At 34.8% G+C, this 19,947-nt stretch overlaps 1 protein-coding gene across 8 annotated transcripts in view; it reads left to right on the forward strand.

The window, feature by feature from the left end:
• Positions 1 to 19,947, forward strand: part of CEP112 (centrosomal protein 112) — a 160,454-nt gene that overhangs the window by 27,741 nt on the left and 112,766 nt on the right. For all 8 annotated transcript variants that reach the window (XR_004755094.1, XM_035342199.1, XM_035342202.1 and 5 more), the window contains exons 9-17: positions 1,812 to 1,898; positions 3,792 to 3,891; positions 5,003 to 5,121; positions 6,245 to 6,388; positions 9,962 to 10,116; positions 10,441 to 10,570; positions 10,981 to 11,073; positions 11,959 to 12,018; positions 14,345 to 14,424. Coding sequence is in view for 7 of the 8 variants with exons in the window: in XM_035342199.1 (XP_035198090.1) it covers positions 1,812 to 1,898; positions 3,792 to 3,891; positions 5,003 to 5,121; positions 6,245 to 6,388; positions 9,962 to 10,116; positions 10,441 to 10,570; positions 10,981 to 11,073; positions 11,959 to 12,018; positions 14,345 to 14,424 (968 nt within the window). In the remaining variant the exon portion in view is untranslated. The remainder of the gene's footprint in view (positions 1 to 1,811; positions 1,899 to 3,791; positions 3,892 to 5,002; positions 5,122 to 6,244; positions 6,389 to 9,961; positions 10,117 to 10,440; positions 10,571 to 10,980; positions 11,074 to 11,958; positions 12,019 to 14,344; positions 14,425 to 19,947) is intronic.

Consider the following 19,947-nt stretch of genomic DNA (forward strand, 5'->3'; position numbering starts at 1 on the left):
GGATAGAAATTTGTACGCTTTTAATGTAATTCAAGTAGATTGAAGGTTCTGTCATGTTTTGTTTCTAGGCTTTGTGTTTTTACATGTACTTTGTATTTATTTATGGTATGTTCACAAACTGTCTGTCTGGAAGTGGATTACTGTGCTGTTTTTTAAAATCAATGCTTGTTCATCTCCTGGTAGTGAGATTTTCTTCTATAATGTCACTTTGTTAGAAGGATATGTGCATACATTTCTTTTCACATATACACATGCATATACTTAAAGAATAGAACATGCGTTTTTATTGTGATGCTTATTTTTGGATGATGTCTGACAGCTAAGCGTACTTACCCTTTTCTTTGGATTAATTTACAATCCAGTTTTATTTTTTTGATAATTTGCATAAGACTGAGTGCCTCTTTCTTCTTGAGAGATAAGAAGCCTCTTTACGTGGTGTAATAAGCAGGCATATACTCTGGCTGTCAGTGGGTGTGGAGTCTGGAAATGGACAGCGTGTGCTGCTCTTCTGCTCTCAGCTGTTGAGGACTGCAGTATTTATTGCACTACATTTTGCATTTTTTTGTTGAATGATGACTTGGAGTTTTGTAGCTCGATTTTTTTTTAAAGTATTTCTGCAAGTCATAGTGAACAGATGCATGCTACAAAGTAATTGTATAATAGCTATTAATCATCTGTGGTGTATTTATTGCTTCTATATGTTACTCATTCCAGCAAGAATCTTTATGTGCTTTGGGTAAGTCAGAGGAGTAAAAATAAGGGCAAAATGAGTAATGCTTGTTGCTTCCTTTAGAGTTTGTCAGCTGAGAAGATTGGAAGTGAGGTTCTTAGCCGAGCTAACCAAAACTAAGCATGAGAGAGCTGCACAATGGCTTGAGCCTGGTGCCCCACTGCTGTCCAGATGGGCCTTGGCACCGTGGGCTCTTGGAACATCCTGAAAGCAAATTTCTTTTCTGATGGCAGCGTAATGGTTAAATACATCTTCTGGTGAGATGTTGGTACTCATGCTGCAATGGTTGTGGCCTGTCCTCTGTAAAGTGAGGGAGGTCGCTGGGATCTGTCATTTTGGGGAAGAGCTCTGAAAAGCGCAAAACCTCTCTCATATTTGCAGAGTCCTGAAGACAAGCTTTAGAGGCATAGTGCAAATACACAATAGATTAAAAACACTTTTAGGATGCAAACTGAGACTATAAGTAATAAATAGCAATATGCTGTTGTTGGGGGGGTGTTAAGTACACTACAATGAACAAACGAGCGGAAGCAAGAAATGTATAGTAGCAATCAAATTCAGCAGTAATCTTAATCCCTTTATAAGAAACCTTTAAAAGGAAATGTGATTATAATGTGAAACCTCTGAATAATAGAAAACAAAAATAAACATGCATCTGTGCTAAAGGACGTTCTTTGTGTAAATGTAACACCTGCCTAAAGAATAAAAGCATGCTTACCGTGCTTGGTATAGTAACACAAAAATGAAAAGTTTAATTCTTAAGTGTTTGTTTAAATAAAAGACGATAGCTCTTTTCTGGGCAGTAGCAGTTGTTTTTATTGCCAACTAAAACATCTTACAAATTCATTTTCTAAATAAATATTTTAAGTTGAGAACTTCTGTAGCAGCTTTATCAGATAAATATGGAAACACCAAGAACCTGACTGTTGATTTTTTAATTTTTTTCATCGTGGTTATTTGTTAGTGACTTCCCATTGCCTTCTCAAAGAACATACATGAATAAGATAAAGGTTATGCAAAGGACATCAGTGAAATTTAGTCTTGAATTTAGTTGTTTATTGATTCTATTTTGTTTTTAAAGCTGGATGTGAAAATGAAAATATTGGAAGGTAAATTTCATGAAGAAAAAGTTAAATTACAGCAGAAGCATGATACTGATGTTCAAAAGGTAAGGACTATTTTTTTTCCAGAGACAATATATAGAACAAAATAATAGAGAATCCGACTAATAAATTGTTCACAATTGTACTTATTCAGAATTGCAATTAATGTTCCTTTAAAGTAAGATTGTAGGTAACCGATTCCATAAGCTGATAAGAACGTGGAATACTCTCTGATAGCAGGAATTTAGGAAAAGAAAAATGCTTGCAGAAAGCAGATGAACATACCAGGTGACTTCTGTTTGTTTGTTTTAACTAAGCAACCCATTTTACCAGTCTAGCAGCTTCTATCGATTTGTATGCTGATGAAATCATAAACTTCTGATTTTTATTTTAAAGAGAAGACACCTGTATATTAGGAAATTGTACACAAAAATATTGAAAAGAATTATATTGTTATGGACAGTGCAAAAAATAGCAGTAAGACAATATGCAGGTTTATCACGTTTCTACTCATACAGCAATAGTCTCTGGTTTGACACCATCTTAAAGCATGGGCTGGTCTATAAACAGTTTTTTTATGCTATTGCATTATTGACGCTGTGTGTTGCTTTTAACCCTTCACAGCAATAAAATGACACCAGGTGCACTTCCTTTAGGCTAAGCTGGGTTTGCTTTTACTGTATTGCATAACACCACTTGGGGGAAGATGACAAGAAGACCATCAAAGACCATTCTGTTACATTTAATACCGTGTTTTGAATGTGTGGGGTCAAATCCTGTGAGGTACTAAGTGCCTTCTGAAGCGCTGTGATTCCAGGAGTGTAATGGGAGCTCAGCTCAGGATTGGGATCACAATGACTTATCCTACCGTACGCTTAGCATCACTGAGTATCTCAGTTTTGTTTCTTAAGACTGAGTCACAGACTTGGAGGAAGTCAGTTGACACAACACTATGACACATCAAAGCCTCCTGAAAGGATGTTAATATTTGGTCAGGTGCATTTTTGGCTCATCTGTTCTCAGAGCCTTGCAAGCATAACTAGCTAGCAAAGATGGGAGTCTAAAGGAAACAGCTTTGTGAGAATAAGAAATAGTTTAAATGCTTTCTCATCCCGTGAGTTGTCATCCTTTTCTAACTGATCTTAGAATTCCAGCTTCTGAAGTCGTTTAATAGTGTTGGATGTTTTAGAAAAGGTTAAATATCGTCATATCAATCTTTAAAGACAAAAAAAAAAAATGTTTAATGCAAATAGGGTAATATTGTTTTAAGATAAAAGCATCTGTTTGATGAGAGATTTGGGGCACTGCTATAAAATCTGAGTTGATTGTTTATTTTAAACTTGAAGTTTAAATTAATATAATATCTCAAAGTATGCAAATACTCAAACCATTTTTTCCAAAATCAACATGTACAGAAATGTAAATGTAGTTACACCTCAAGGACTTGGTCTGTTACAATTAATAGTACTGGTGAAGTCAAAGAAAGTGTAATGAAGTTCAGTAATGATTTAAATTCTCATCAGGTTTAAGAAATATTGAGATGCTTTTAAGTATACCTAGGCAGTATAAATATGGAAAGGGAAACAAATCCTTTCTATTTGGAGTTGTAGAACCGTGAAACTTCCAAACTCTTCTAGGGCATTAGCTTAATTTTTCTGTCTTGTAAATGCAAGGTTGGATTTGCCCAAGTTTAAAGAAAACAAAAAGACCCCCCCACCCCCCCCAAAAAAAAACCATGAAATGTCTTTTTAATCTACCCTAGTGCCTGCTTTTATCTAAATCAATCCTTTGTTTATGACTTGGTAGTCTTAGCTATGAAAATTATTTATATTTCATTGCTTAGCCTGCAAGATCTAAGGATATCTTGAAGGCAGCTCCGTTGACAGTTATCAGTGTGCACTGGTTGTAGCTTTGTGGTTTTTGGAAATTTGTTAAAGTATTGTGAATCTTTGCTACAGATTTTGGATAGAAAGAATGATGAAATAGAGGTATTGAAGTCCCTCTACAAAACCAAACAAAATGAAGCTGAGGAGACGATTAGAAAACTGGAGAAAAAAGGTGATTTTTATCTTCACAACTGTTGGTTGTTGTGTTGGGTTTTTTGTTTGTTTTTTTCTACATGGTGGTATTGTACTGCGTCCTTGTGGTCATGAGCCTGTGTGTTCCTTCTAGGTGCAAGCATACTCTTCCTCCTCATTTGCAGGTCTTTCCTGTTTTTTTTTTTTTTTTTTTTTTTTTTTTTTTTTTTTTTCTTTAGATTTTAGAGGCTTGCCTGGTTCTTTGCTGGTTGTCTAGTTGCCAAAGCAAATTTTCCAAGAGGCAGTGTGTGCTTATGGTTAATGCCTACACGCTTTCATGAGCGTCACCAAGCATTTTTTTGATACTGAAATATTTTGGCCACTTATTCAAAACTTCTGGGATCTCTGGTTCAAGGTTCATTTATTTATACATTCAGTACATTTTAATCAAACCACAATGTATTATTTATTTAGGACTGTTGTGGCAAGAGGTTTCAAACATGAGCAGTAGTCCTGAGTATGTCATATGTATAAAACTTGGCCCATCTGAGTGTGGCTTGTCAGCAGTTTTTGAGTATAAATTTCTTTTAGAATTCCTTGTAGTGTATTCACACTCTGTATGGAACCCCCATGTAAAATAATGCATGAGTTTGGTGACCTAGGTACAGAAAAGAGAAAGTTAAATGTATTTTGTTTCCTGCTCCTTGCTAAGTAAAGTGTCCTGCAAGGAATCCAGTGCTTCTCCTGGGAGAGATTTTGGGAAATTATTTTTTTTTGTATTGGTCATTCAACCTGCATGAAAATATTTTCTGGATGCATATGAAATCAGCTTAGAAATCCCCATTTTCTTTAGGAATTTTACTCATGTTTGTTTACTGCTAGAGTAAGGAAAACCTCACTACGAAATATTTTTAAATATAATAGAGAACAGCTTGTACTATTTTAGTGACATAGAATTTAAGTGTGCTAAGTTAGAAAGCACAGGCATAAAGGTGGTTTTTTTTGTTTTTTGTTTTTTTTTTTAACAGCAGAAAAACATCAGAAAGCCAGGTCAATTGGAAAACTGTTCTAATCTGATTGCATCTGTAGCCAACAGTGAAAAGTCCCAAAGGTATCTCTTGAATGGTTGTTTATTTTCCTTTTTTTGACAGTTCAGACCCTTGTTCGTGAGTCACAAGTCATCAGGGAAGCAAAGGAAAAGCAGATTGTGGAGTTAAAGAAGATGTGTGAGCAAAGCACTGATTCTTTGAACAATGAGTGGGAGAAAAGGGTAATGAATATAATGCTTTCTTTGAAAGACTCCTACAGTCTGTATCTGGGATAATACATTTTGTTGCTTCAAAAACATAAATATAATAGAAAGGATTTTACTTTTAGGGAGATTTTCTTGTGTTGATTTTAATTACATCTAGAGTAATCTTGCAAGGTTCTTTTAGCTGACTCTCTTGCACACCCATAGTCACGTGCCCCCACCCAGCTGGTCTCTGTAGAAGCTGTTCCTGGGCTTCATCTGGTCCTCCTGGCAAGTCGCTGGAGGTAATAGGGAAGTGTTTATTTCTGGTTGACCTGACATGGAATTTTAATCTTGGTAAACCTCCTGCTACCTGCTGTCACGGTGATTCCTTTGAACTATTACTTTCTCATTGGGTCATGAATTCTTCAAGGTATTTTTAATTATTGTTAGACTTAAGGCAGCAGCAAAGCGTAGAGAAGCATGTTTACTGCAGAACAGCTTCACCTTTGCCCAAATTATTGTCAGTATTTGCCTTGCTTACCCCTCTCAGGAGAGGGAGGGTCACAAAAAGGGCAGAATGCTTCCCTTCATAGATGAAGCATGCTGCTTACGTTTAATTTTTTTTCTTCCCAGCCCTGCATCTGGAAGTGATGTTGGTTTTAATTCTTGTCTTGTAAGAGAGAAATCATAAATCCTGTCCTACGTGCTTAAGACCTAGAAGCTTGAGTGTTCAGGGTTTTCTGTTTGTTTGTTTTAGAAAAGCATTATTTTCGGCCTGAGATCACACTTTTTGGTAGTTACATAGCAAGTAATTGTGATTGTCATCTGTAATTGTCATCAATGAGGCAAGAATACAAACAAGAACACAAAATGCTAATGTTAATTATAATGTAACGAAACTATAAAAGTTAAATTGGAGTAGCATCTTTATCTTGAAGATGGTAGTGTGAAGGATGATGGTAATACAATAATTTTTTAAAAAATTACTGCTTTATAGAGTCACAGACTATTTTTAGTGAGACAATTTTATAGTTGTGTTGTAGATGATAGAGGTGTAACCTGCACTTGTCAGGTGTTCTGTTGGTGTACTGTGATAATAAAATATATAAATGCTACTTTTATATGTCAGTTACTATCTGCTAATATTTTTGTGGTGCAGCTTCACAATGCTGTAGCTGAAATGGAAAAAGAGAAGTTTAATATTCGGAAGAAGCACACAGAAGATATGCAGGAACTACTTGAGGACACCAATGCTCGTCTTAGCAAAATGGAGAAAGATTATCTGGAGCAAATAAAGTCAACAGTAAGTTTTTGTTAGTGTGTGACAATAGGAATAGTGTCTTTTTAAGCAGTTGAATTTTGTGTCTCTGTGCAAAAGTGTACATAAATACTGTTGGCCAAGAAATGCAATTATCCTGTCTTGGGAAAGGACAGTACAAAAAGCTAGTTCAGTCAAAGATTTTTTGCCACTGGAAATGAACATTGAAATACAGCCCTTCAATGAGTTTTATGCAGATAAGTATTCGTATTGAAGGACTGTTTCTACCATTTCTCACTGGTTTTGAGTCAAATTACCAAAACTTCCATCTCTGTAGATTTGTAAACTATAAAAAAGATTTATGTAGCATCTACAGATCCATGCAACTTTGTACTTACAAATCTCCTCTTCAAATGACTGAGTGCTTCTGTTAGATTGGAGATCAAATACCAAGATATTTTTTTTTTAATAATCCTAGTAGTATTTTAATTTACTGAGCTTCTTTCTTAGAATAATCAGGAAAAAAATGTAAGCAGGTGTTAATTTGCCCTCTCTACCAAGCTACTTAGAGTTAGCTAGGTTTGTGTGATCAAGTAAGGTCGATGCTGTGTGAGCATGTGTGTAGAATGAAGCTGTTGATACTGAGGACCAATGTCCCTGTTCAACATGCTTCAGAGACTTTTTCAGGCTAGCTTTAGCCTGGATACATTGATTTAATAGTAATTAATGACTGGAAGTCATTAGGTCTGTTTCTGATTGACATCTTCCAAATTAGTTGTATCCAAAAGGAATCCAGTTCCTTTGCTTTGAGACTTCTGCAGTGTGAACTAAAGCACAGTAGATGGCAAGTGCAGGAGTTTTGCCTCCAAAGCCTGCTTTTGGTCTAGTAAGGAAGAACCTGGTGCTGATATGTGGATTTAGCTATTAGCCTCTGTCCCTGTACTTCATTTTATGTTTCTTCTGGGCTTCATCTCACAGAAACAGGGTTGGTCGAAGCTCCTGTTTATTTTTGCAAAAGTGTAATTTTCTTTCAATTGGAAATTTGTAAGCTGTCTATAAAACTCTGGAAGCACTCTAATAATCTAGAGATGCTATTTAATCATGTGCCCAAATCTTTTTGATCTTTGTTTAGCTTTAAAAAATACATTGTAATCATAATCGGTGTCATAGATAAATGTCTCCTGGTGGTGGTGATAAGATAGGTGGGGAGATTTAATCATCAACCTCAACTTTATTCGTAAGGAAGTGTAATCCTATACCAGACCTTTTAAGTGGGTCTTGTGCAAGCATACAAGGTTTGTAATTATGTAAATTATACAACAATTTGTAGTAAGGCATCATCAGCCTAAACCATATTGTTCAATTACTTTGTGAATACTTTTTTGTCCTCGTTCTTTTTCTTCTGACGTGGAACATAGATTTGAAATCTTTCCAAGCAATATCTATCTTTTTCTGAAAGCGCAGGATTTGAATTCTATTTATCTCTCCGAGATAACTTTTTCTAGTGTTTCTTTAACTTTTGCTTACATAAAGCTCATACTTTTATTCCTACTTTTTGTCATGTGTTCAAGTGGTGTTCTCATACACAAAAATGCACTTGTGATGACCATCAGTTTGACAAATAGAAACAAATTCTTCCCCAGTTGCAGAAATGCACAGAAAAATCAAGTGAAACTGTTTGTGTTGTAAAAAAAAAAAAAGAAAAAAAAAAAAAAAAGGAGAAAATCCGAGGAATTGAATATGATAGATATGAAATAATTCAATATGTAAAGAGTGTAAAAAAGAAAGAAATTAACAAGTATCCTTAAGAAAGCATCCTGGTTTTTATCATTGTGATGTATGAAGAAAATTGAATGAGTGAAAGGACAATGTCAAATAAAGTTTATTCCTTTATTAATGAATGTTTAATTTAAAAACTAGCATTCAGGTCATGTCATAGGTAACAGTAAATACAAAGAAAAATGGACACAGTCTGTCAGCAAGATTGAATTTAAGAACCATCAAAACTAGACAGATCTTGCCGAGCAGCTTCTGATTTAATAATTAAACAAGGTACAGTTCAAGGCAGGGCTTAAGATGAAAGACTAGACTGTCACTGGAAATTAGTTTTCTTTTTCCTTTCTCTTTCTTTCTTGGTTGTGTTTTTTTTTTTGTATTTCAGAGTTTTCTTGTTCAGAGTTTCACATTGTCAAGAATGCCATTGCTCTTAGCAAGTGAAATTGGCTGAACAATTTAAGTAATACCGTAGAACTCCTAAGCAGGGTTTTGTACATTGAACTATTCCTGAGGGGTGGGTTCGCAGGGAGGAACTGTGATATTTGGCAATGTGATGTGTACGCGACTGTTTAAAAGCAACAACAACAACAACAAAACATGCTGCGCAGCTGACTTTGTGTTGGTGGAAAAAATTGCTGTGCTATGTGCATAAAATATCTTAAGTGACTGGCCAAAGTTCAGGTAACCATTCCAACTGCATGAGGTTCTTGCTTTATGGGCTCATTTAAAATTATGTGGCAGTTGGGGCATTCACTTGAGAGGGCAGATGTTTGAGGTTTTTCTTTTACTTGACAGAGGGTGAACATACTTTTCCACTTCCCTCGTGTTCAGACCTTTGTTAATATAAAAATAACAATGATATGTACATCCTGGAAGGACAGCTGTGTCTTATTTTTTGACTCTAACCTCCTGAGGAATACTTCAGTCATTTCCGTGCATATTAACATAAATTTAGGGAAGAGTGAGAAATAGTAGTCTCATGCTACCTGCCTCTTCTATTTCTGCTCATTTTCAAGATTGTTTATATTAGGAGTATAAAACTGGGGGGGGGGAGGGAAATATTTGTAATATATTGAAAGAAAATCACTATAATCAAGCATATGATATGTTTATGAGAAGTGGATTAATGAAATGTATATCAGCAGAGACTAGAGGAATGTGGTTTCAGTCCTGATATGTATTTGCTATATTCCTGCACATGCTTTCCTTCCCTGTGTGCCTCCACTTTTCCAGTAATAAAATGGAGGTGATATACATACCTTATGAGATAATTGGTGATTTTTTTTTCAGTTAATATTTGTTAGTGGATTTGAAACACAACAGCATTTGCACTGTTAATGTAGCATTAGTATTATAATCATTCCTCTTGTATTCTGTGTCCATACCATATATTGCTGTATCTTATGGTTTACATCCTTGGATGTGGTTTTCCCAAAGTGTACACTTAAAACAGTCATTTAAAATCTATAATTTAGCAACCTAAGTGCATTACTCTGCATTTTAGTTTAGAAATTTGATACGCTTACAGACAAAAGTATTTATGATGATGGTAAAAGTACTTGATAGAATATTTTGGCATGAGAAACCTACAGATTTAACTGGATGCTATGCAGTCTACTACGTTTCCTAGCAGACTTCTATAGCTGCTCCTCACAATAACAAACAGTAAAATCTTTTTTTCTTTTTATAAAACTTACCGTCACGATTGACATTGATCATGATTTGCCATTGTAACTCCTGTGTTTCTGGACCACCAAAGAACCTTGCTGCTCTGTACTGGATAGCAACAGGGGTATATGCTAATTTATTCTGGTGCTTTTTAACAATGACTTATTCTTTTAGAACCAGACGGTCAAAAATCTTGAGGCTCGTGTGCAGCAGTTGACTGTTGAGGCTGAAAATAGTAACTTACAGCGTCAAAAATTATCTAAAGAAAAAATTGAAGCAGAACAACGTTACCAGGCGGTATGCTCTGAACTTCAGGAAGTAAAAGCAAGGTAATTAAATAGAGCTTGCTGTTTTTAACAATTGCTTTTGGAAATTCCATATTCTTCAAACATTTTTTTTCACTCAAGAACTCAGTGAATGGTAATTTGCTTTAGAGGATTTTCATAAAAATGTATTAATTGATGCAAAACTCATTTTGGAACTGACCCAACTGACCATCATAAGTAAATTATCTTTCCATTTTTTATAAGCATTTAATTCTGTTACAACAAGCATGTGATACGGTCAGATTTACTCTGTAAAATAGAAGTTGAGCAGGTAAAGTGACAAAATATGAAAGCAATTTCCATGTTTTGTTTGCTTACTACTTACAGGCACAGCTCACTTGAGAAAGACAAGGACCGTATTGTACAGGAATATGAGGAGAACATTCAGCAACTACAAAGTAAATATGATGTTGATATAAATTTTATAAAACAGGAGCATGCTCTCTCTGCAGCTAAGGTATGCTTCCATCTATAACAGGAATTAAAATGTTTATTTTAAAGTGGTCTCCTCAATATAAATGTAATGCATATGAATAAATCCCAGAAAATGTTCAGTTGCATAAGCTATTCATGTGCATAAGTTTAAAAATAAAAATGCAAAAACACTAACTTAATTTTTCATTCCTAAATTTCCCTGGAAAAGTATCTGAAGCTAACTAGTAATTCTGGTGGGTGGGTGTCTATGTGCATATACAAGTGGTACTTCTATAAGCGCTGATGTAACACATTTGGAGTTAAAAACTCATTTTTTTTCCTACACTAATAATTTTCCAGTTTTTAGTCACCTTTGAAAAGTGAATTTAAAAGGCCAAAGTTGCATCTTGTAGAGCTAATAACACAAAGATTCTTTCTGTTAAATCTTTACAGGCATCTGATGTGATTGAAGAGTTGCAGCATGGTGTGTGTATATTAAAACAACAGTTACAAGATTCAGAACATCAAAGACAGCAACAGCTGAGGGTGAGCCCTGAATTTCTCACTCAGGAATGACCAGTTCCTAGCACTTTTCTCAGTGATCTGAACTTTTAGATAGCCATAGTAAAATACACTCAAATACATGAGGATGCATATTGTATATTATTCCCAGAAATATAGATGTCACCTTATGCTTCAAGGTTGATTAAAAAGAGTAGAAGAGATCACTTTATGGGTAAGAGCAGAATTTTTACAGGCACTTTTTGACTATTTGTCTTAATTCATATGTTTTAATATGATTTAACAGTAGAAACCTGTGTCTGTATTAAAGAGAAATGTCAAAAAAATACAGATACATTTTTCTAATCAGCATACATTTTTAAGATTCAAATTATTTTGCTTTTTAACAATTCAGTTCAATTTTCATTATCTCAGGATAATGAGTTCCCTGTCTGTATAACATATCAAGCCTGTTCATGTTTTAACATCTACTTTTCCTCTGATGTCTTTCATTTCAGAGTTGACATAGTACAGAACAGCATTTTAATAGCTCAGGAGAACAAGTTGCTTTTTCTCTTCTGAAGCTTAAACCATGACTTTAGAGATGGTTTTGTGGGGTATTTTTTGCTGTTGGTTGGATTTTTTTGTCAAAGATTTTTCTCTGAGAAAAATCTGAGTGTTGCTCGCATCTTGGATTTATGAACAAAGAACGAAGTCCTGTAACTTTACATTTTTTTAGATGCCCTTTATAAGCCAATGAGGCACTAAATAAAGTGGTGTGTTTTCCATAATTGCAAATAACAGCTAAATGTCAATTTGAAAGTATTTAGCAATGTTATAAAGTGCAAATATGGATGTGACTGATAATGACTGCATTGAAATAAAAGAAAGTTGTAATTTGTCAGTTTAGAAATGCCTCTTCATTTGCAGGATCAAGACTACAAACTTCAACAGGACAAACTTCACTTGGAGCGTGTATATGAAAAGCAGGTAATATTTTCAGGAAAATATACTGTCTTATGCACGTTTTCAAGACTCCTTACATGCTCTTTAACTCCCTCTGAGAGGAATTCACTCCAGCTAAAAGGGCGCAGTGCTTTCAGTGCTCTTACTGTATTTCTTTTATTATTTTGAGTCTGTCTTAGCTATTGTTGTTTAAACGAAGAACTGGCAGTGACAGATTCTGGAGATGGGTTGCTTGTTTGCTGTTTCTCGGTGTGAGAAGCAGGAGGCCTTAACCAAAATTAGCAGGTGGCAGTTTCAGAACAAACTTTTTCAAAAAATCTCTAGTGAATATGTGGAGGTCTTTTATAGGGTACTGTGCAGTCCAAGCATTTCACGAGTTAGAAAAATAATTAGACAAATTTGAGGAAGATTTAAGTGCAGCCATTTAATTGCTGATATATCACCTCAAATTATGCAGGCTGGGAGAACATTACCAAAGTGCTGCTGTATGCCTGTCCTATTTGTAAAGTCGTCTTTTGTTGGTATCTGATACTAACTGCTGTTAGAGGAAAAAACAATGAACTAAGTTGAAATTTGCCTGACCTGTTGTCCATCTCCATATGTTCTTCTGTACTTTTTTCCCAATGTATCTTTATTCTGTAAGGCTACGTGGTTTGAATGTGGTTTCTATATGTTGTCAATATGCATTGTTTTTACATTAGAAACTTAAATTAGAAAGTGTAGTTCTCAGAAGCACTTCATCCTAAGCACTTTGCAAATGCTATCTACTCTTTCAGGCTTTAAACATCAATAGGTTTCAAGTTAAACTTCATTTTTAGCAACGTTATGTATTCAACTCATGCAGTGTTTAGTAAGAGAGTGTGTTAGACGACTGTTTACTGGAAAGGATGTGTTATTCAAACATCATTTCAGAATGTGGCAAATATATAACAAAATAATGACTTGTGATCATAGCGACTTGTCGCTTAGTAATAGCATTTGCTACATGAACTGTAGTGAGATTTTTGGTTTGAGTTAGTGCCTCCTGCTGACTTGAATTAAATTCTTTTTTGTTCCAAGATATGTTTTGCACTAATCCTAGCCCTCGTTTGTCATTTTAGACCAAGTCATGGTTTTTGTGAACGTTGGCCTCAAGAAAGGCCTAGGATTGAAATAATATTGCTGATTGAAATAAAAGTATGTTAGCAAGATTTGGATAACTTCTGGCTACTGAAGTACAGTGGATGTTGGTTTGATAGTAACAGCACACCTAGTTAGAATCATTTTCTTACAGTGTTCACAAGGTTCAAACTTCAATTTCTCTGATATTTCAAGATGTCATTTCAAGCTCAGGTTAAAAATAGATTCTTGCAGAATCTTGCAGAACTACGTTATTTGATTTCTATTATAGGTAAGGTAAAGCTTACTTTAGTTGGGATACTGTGAATCACTAAACACGAAAGAAGACCCTTTCTTTTCAATAGATAATTCTATAGCAGTTTGCGTACTCAGAAATTCTGATGCAACAGTAAGCGTTGGAAAAAAAAAAACTCAAGAAAGGATGAGGGGGAAAAATACACATGAACAATCTGTTGATCCATAAAATCGTATAGATTGGCCCATAAAATGCTAAAATCAAGCTTGCCTTCAAGTAGAGGAATCATGAAGTCCCTGATGCAATCTGTTCACTTAAGTACCTACCCATTATCTAATAATCTTTATTGGTCTACAGTGGCTATTGCCTGCTATGATATTTAAACATCAAACAAATAATAGGTAGTAACCCTAAATGTCACTGTTTGATTAAATGTGCTTATCTGCTGAATCAGGAACCAGTTAGGCTAAATGGTTTTACAAGCAAAGGAAACACCTGCTTTTTATAAATAATCTACTGCTTGTTTTGCAAACATTCAGCTCAGCATAAGAACAGTGACAGATTATTACTGAGAACTATCCTTGAGCCAGCTGTTACATCTATATAACTTTGTCAGAGTTGGTAACACCTTTACTCTCTGATGCACAGCCTGCCAATACTTGGGCTTTTTGAAACAGGCTAACACTTCAGGTTTCCATATAGTAAACACCTACATAGAGCTGTTTACGGTAGCAAAAGTAGATTTGCTTTTTCATTGGAGGTCTGAACGTTGTGCTGTATCTGGTTACAGTTTTTGTACAAATGTTCAGGATCAAACAAAATTACTCACATCTCTGTTAATATTTATTCTTGTCGTTTTATGTAATTTTAGAAATATATCGACAGTTATCTATATCAGTGCAAAAGAAATTTGTAAAATAAAGTTTATAATTTAAAATAAAACTTTATCAGGCTTTGCTTTACCTAAAATATGGTATTTTTTCCTTCCAATGGTAGATTCATGGTATCCGGAATGATCTTGATAAAGAAAGAGGGGATGCTCAAAAGAAAATTCACAAGCTGCAAGAGACTTTGAAGTAAGTGAATATGGAATAATTGTTGAAACACTTGTAAATTTTTAGTCCCATTTATTAGGTAGACATATGCTGTGTGCTGTCTAACCACCTTCCCAAAATTTGTCTGAGTTATATTCCCATTGTAAAGCCATGTCTTAGGGGTGTTAGCTATAAAAACTAAAAAAAACAAGGCAAGAAACAAACCACCCAAGTTTGTTGATCTGTTAAGTGGTAGGAATAAAACAGAATCGAAGTTAGTGATTTCAGCAGATCATTCACTGTCAAATATATGAAACAGTCTTCAGTTTAGAGTGGATACATAATAGGCAAAGAATCCAAACCAAAGATTGCTTTGGACTACTTTGGAAGGGATACATTTGAAAATGTGTTTATTGCATTAGGCTCTAATGTAGTGGTCTGTGATTTTGTATTCTGTGCAATCTCCTGTTCAGTACTTAAGGTATTTATTTATGATTTAGGAGAAGTCACAGGACAGGCAAGACTGTTAAGAAAAACTTCAATATTGATTTTAATCTTGGAAATTATATTTGAATTTGGTTTCGTAAATGTATTTGTAATTTATGGGTATTTGAATCACAACTTTAACATGTTTTTTTCTATTTTCTGGTACCTCACGTTTTGGTGTCAGTCGTTATTTTACAAATGTAGCCAGGGGTCAGAGAGATGGTCTACTGCAAACAGAAGATGCTTTTCAGTACTGAACTTGGACAGCTTTTTTGCTGACCATTGTACGTCACAAAACTAATCAGGATAGAACAAGTCTGATATTTTCTGAGCAGAGGCATAGTCTACATACAGCAGATGCACATATAACAAGATTCTCTTGTTATGCTTCTTCCTTTTTTTGATTAAGTAAAACATTTCCATATGTTGATACAGTTTAAATTAAAAATTATGTATTTTTTTCTAAGAAAAACAGGTTATTCTGAGACAAAACAATTTGTGTGTGAAAACTATAAAAGTAGTAGTAGTAGTTAAATATTATAATATACCTTATGTAAGCTGATAGAGGCATTGTGAAGATACTTTTATTCAATACAGGTCACTTTGGCTGAAATTGGTTTTCCTTTATTTCTGTAATCTCATAGGTATTTATCAACAGAGACTCTTTTAAGTCCCTACAAATATGAATAAAATCTTCAGCACTTAATCTTCAAATTCTTTATGCTATTTGTCTTTTTATAAGATGAGAGATTTTACTGTTTATCAAGTGAACATGTCTTTTAATATTGAATCATCAGACTCATTGCTAAGGTAGTTGCATTAATTATCTTCCATGGCTTACAAATAACATGTCATTTTGAAGTTAAGTATGTGTATGTTTAATACAACAAACCTGAATTTTCAGGCCACTGGTTGCTCAGAACTTATACCCTATGTGGGTGCTCCTCTAGCAGAGTAAACATGGTAGTGCTTCCCTTCAGGCAAGTACAGTGGGTTAGTGGGTTGGAGATTTTGAACCTACTTTTTAGTTAACAGCACTGTGCTGCGAAGCTCTGCAGATATCTGAGGAGGTGGTGAAGTATTTCAGATATTTCTTAACTGTAATTAGCTTAGGTTTAATGTTCGGGTTACAGTAAGGATGTGAAAGACTGATGTTTCAAGAACCCAGTTTTCTGGTGATATTTCAGGGCTCGCAAAGTTTTGCTTTTGTGAATGGGTCCTTGGCCTGAAACTGAGGATGGGTCAGCCTCTGGGTAAGCATTTTAATTTTGGAGATAGTTTACTCTTCAGTAGCAAATCTGTATTACTGGCATTTTGTTTGTCTTATAGAAGTGATTTAGGGTTAATTTTAAGGTTAATAATGGAATTAGTAATGCTAATAAGTGATTTTTTTAAAAAAGAATCAAAATTAAAATGAGCTTTGTTTTTGTCTGTATGGAGTCAGATGTCGGAAGAATCATCAGGGCTGATCTGGGCATCTAGAGATTAAAAACATTTTACTGGCAGGTATAGTGCCATAGTATAAGTCCAACAGATACTCTTTTAACCAGTTCTTTCAGATTTCAACTCTGGTAGAAAACCTCTGAATTGTTAGTTCCTGTGAAAGGCTGTCCAGAGGCTGCTTTCCTGTTGAAACTGAATCACTAAAAGTAGTTGACAAGAAGGTATTTTTGGCATGAGAAGTAGTAATATTCCTGATGGTCTGGTCATCTGCTTTCATTTTCACTTCACATGAAGGCTACAGAACACGCTAATTGGAGATGTAAATGGCTTATTCTATGTCGTAGATGATTCACTACTTTATCAGTAATGTTAGTAACACGTGATGTTAGGAAGAGACTCACTGTGAGTCTGGTACAGAAGAAATGCTAATTACGAAGGGGTGACTTTCTGGAAAACAAACCTTTAGTTTAGTACCAGAATATGCCCCATCCCTGGAAGCATTTGAGTTGGATGGGACTTTGGGCAACCTGGCCTCTTGGGCGGTGTCCATGCCCATGGCAGGGGGTTGGAATTAGATATTTATGGGCCTTTTCTAGCCCAAACCATTCTGTGATTCTACATCTGAACAACGTAAAGATTTTATATGTATGCATTTATATACAATAAGCACCAGCTTACTGTATAAGTAATACAGTAAGCAGTAATAAATTTATCAGAAAAATGGATGTGTTCTTTAAGGTTTCTTTACATTGCTGCAAAAATTAGTTAATTTAAAAATCTCTTGCTATTAAAATGAATTCAAATATACAATGTTTTATTTGAAAATGCTTTGTTTTTCTGAATTTCTTTGACTATTTGCAGAATCAAATTAAGTAAATACAGGCTAAAGCAGACACAGTAAATCTTTAGAAAACAGCCTTATCTTCCTTGAGATGGGTGAAAATATAGTCCACCATCTTCAATAGAAATGATGCCTTGTGGAATTGCAACTCAGAATCCAGTAGGTACATCAGTGATATCTCATGAACTACTTTGATCTGAATGCACTTTGATTCTGAAATGGCCACAGGATTATATCTTGAGTAGCTAGTCAGCTGCAAACAAAGAAAGGGAAGTGGTAAGCATTTTAGTGATTTTATTATTATTACTTTTATTTTTTCAGTGGTGTGACAGCAGAGTTCTTTTGCAGTTTCAAACACATCCATATGGATGCACAATGAAAGTGATTTGAGGCGTTTTGTGAAAGAGTAAAATGTATATTTCTACGGGTATCATTCACTTTGAATAAATAATGCTGCCAGAGTTTTAATACTGAAGGACTTTACACGGTTTATGGAAGGTTTTGTGTTTTTTCTTTCTGATGTTCATGGCAGAAATCTTTGTCAAAAACAAATCTTTTGCAAAAGAATTGCTCTAATACTTGTGATTATTGGCAGTGACTTTTAGATAGAAATTTAATACTTAGTTTAGCAATGAACATCACAGGCATTGCCTCATAGCAAAAGTGACTCTAAGAAGTGCTCCAAGGATTTCCTTATTTTTTTCTAGAAAAGCATTTAAACTGCATATTTATAACAACGTAGAAAGCTTCTGTGTAATTACTGAGTGGGAAAGGTTATTTCTCTAATCCCTTTAGTTCGGTTGCATAAAATGTCATGAGAATGGGTTACATACAGGCTAAATCTCTGTGGTTCTTATCTTTTATTTTAAGTAGAGGAATAAGAATTAAAGAGGTATAGTTACATTACAATTTGTCACACTCCGTACTGAGTTGAATACAACAGATAATCTATATTCACTTTTTGCTAAAGAAATTACATGGAAGAGAAATAAAAGATTTTTCTGACATACAACACGTACCCAGAGTAGATTTTAAAATGATCTATAGTGTCTTGTCTGTGAAATCTGGACACCAATTTATTAAAAATATTTATTTTGCCTCTGCTAATATTTTAATATCTGATTACTTCATAATTTTAATTCCCCATTTAACTGAAGAATTCAAATGTTGAAGCTCAGAGACCTATGGCAATTTAGGAAAATGGAAATAGGCACAGCCTTGAAGTGATTTAAAAATGAGGCTAGGGCATGTATGTTAAAGGCTGTCAGCCTGTCTTTTTTGACCACTTTTTCTATTTCAGTGATCATCTCTGGAGCACTTAGCTGATCTGCACTTGGGTAATGTTCCCAACAGCCGTATTGCAGGTGGACGATTTATGACCTATTCCTAAAAACCTAACAAATGGCTTTTTTTTTTTTTAATTACAAAATAAATAGTTGTGTTTAGGATAGGGATGACTGATTTGATGGTATGTAGTTACTGTTTTTCTTCATGTGAGTTGTGTGAATACAGCATATGTTTAGATGCCTCAGTGTTAGTGTCTTCAGTTCACTTCCATTCTGGAGTCCATAATACCTTTATGACTCCATGGGCTGTATTAAGTCTGTCTGTCTCAAAATGGGACTTTTTAGAATCAATTATAAATATATATAAGAGATTGTTATCATCTTTCTTCCTAAGTCTTCACATCTGTCACCTGCATGGAAATGCAGACCTTCCTGCTGCTGCTTTCTCAGGGTAACGGTTGTGATGATTCTCACATACAGAAATAGCTATAGGATCTAATTTAATGCTACTTGCTTTGCATCTCCCGTATGTAAATTAATATTGTCATTATGCTACTGAAATATAGCTTTCCTGAGTTCTTACTCGTCTATTCTGAAGTATAATTGAAGGAAACAAGTTTTATAAAGTGATCTTAGGAGAAATGAAACGTTACCTCTCGAGGTGCAGATGTTGCAACTGAAAATTGAATTGTCAAGGAATATGTCCACGCTATTCACAGTTAAATGCTTCATAGCATTCTTCCTCATAATCTTTCTCATTTTTTTAAACCTGCCTATGGAGCCAAATCTCAGCACTTTGCAAGTGGTGATGATACAGAGCAAATGTTTAGCAGCTGGCTTATTGAAAGTCACTCAATAAAATTGTTTGTTTACATAAGAAACTAGCAACACCTCTTTTCTCCAGTGCTTCTCTACTCCTTCTCTTCTGAACTTGTTTAAAACTCTCCTGGGGAAGAAAGAGGGGATAAACTCTCTAGAAACCAACAGAGCAGCTCTTACCTATCAGCAGATTTGTAGTTTTAGAATAGGTTTTTTAAGCATGCATTTCAGTTTTCAAAGTATTTTGTGATTTTGTTTTAGATGGCAGACCAAAATGTTTCAAAGTCTTTTCACCTGAAAGCATGGTATGAAGATGGTTCATGGCAGTAAAAATTCAATACAATACGGAAATAAAAGCAACTTACCTTTCTTTCCCATATACAGTTTTGCTCAGGTACACAGAAAAACTAATGTTGAATCCCTCTCCTACTTTTTCCTGCAGCTATGGCTGTGCAATGACTCATTTCTCATAGTATAGCTTGCTTTCATACGTGAAGAGAAGGCCCAGATGTTGTTTGCTCTAAAAGGCTCTCTTTGCTTTGTTTGTAATACCAAAAAATATATTGAATTTTAGCGCCAGTTTTTATGTAAGGGTCTTTCAGTCCCTTAGAATACTAATCTCTTGCAAAATCCCCTTGGTCTTTATATTACTTGCCTAAATTGTTTTAACAGGGACGAAGTAAAAGAAAC

This window comes from Oxyura jamaicensis, chromosome 18 (assembly GCF_011077185.1).
Source record: "Oxyura jamaicensis isolate SHBP4307 breed ruddy duck chromosome 18, BPBGC_Ojam_1.0, whole genome shotgun sequence".
Taxonomy (NCBI): Eukaryota; Metazoa; Chordata; class Aves; order Anseriformes; family Anatidae; genus Oxyura; species Oxyura jamaicensis.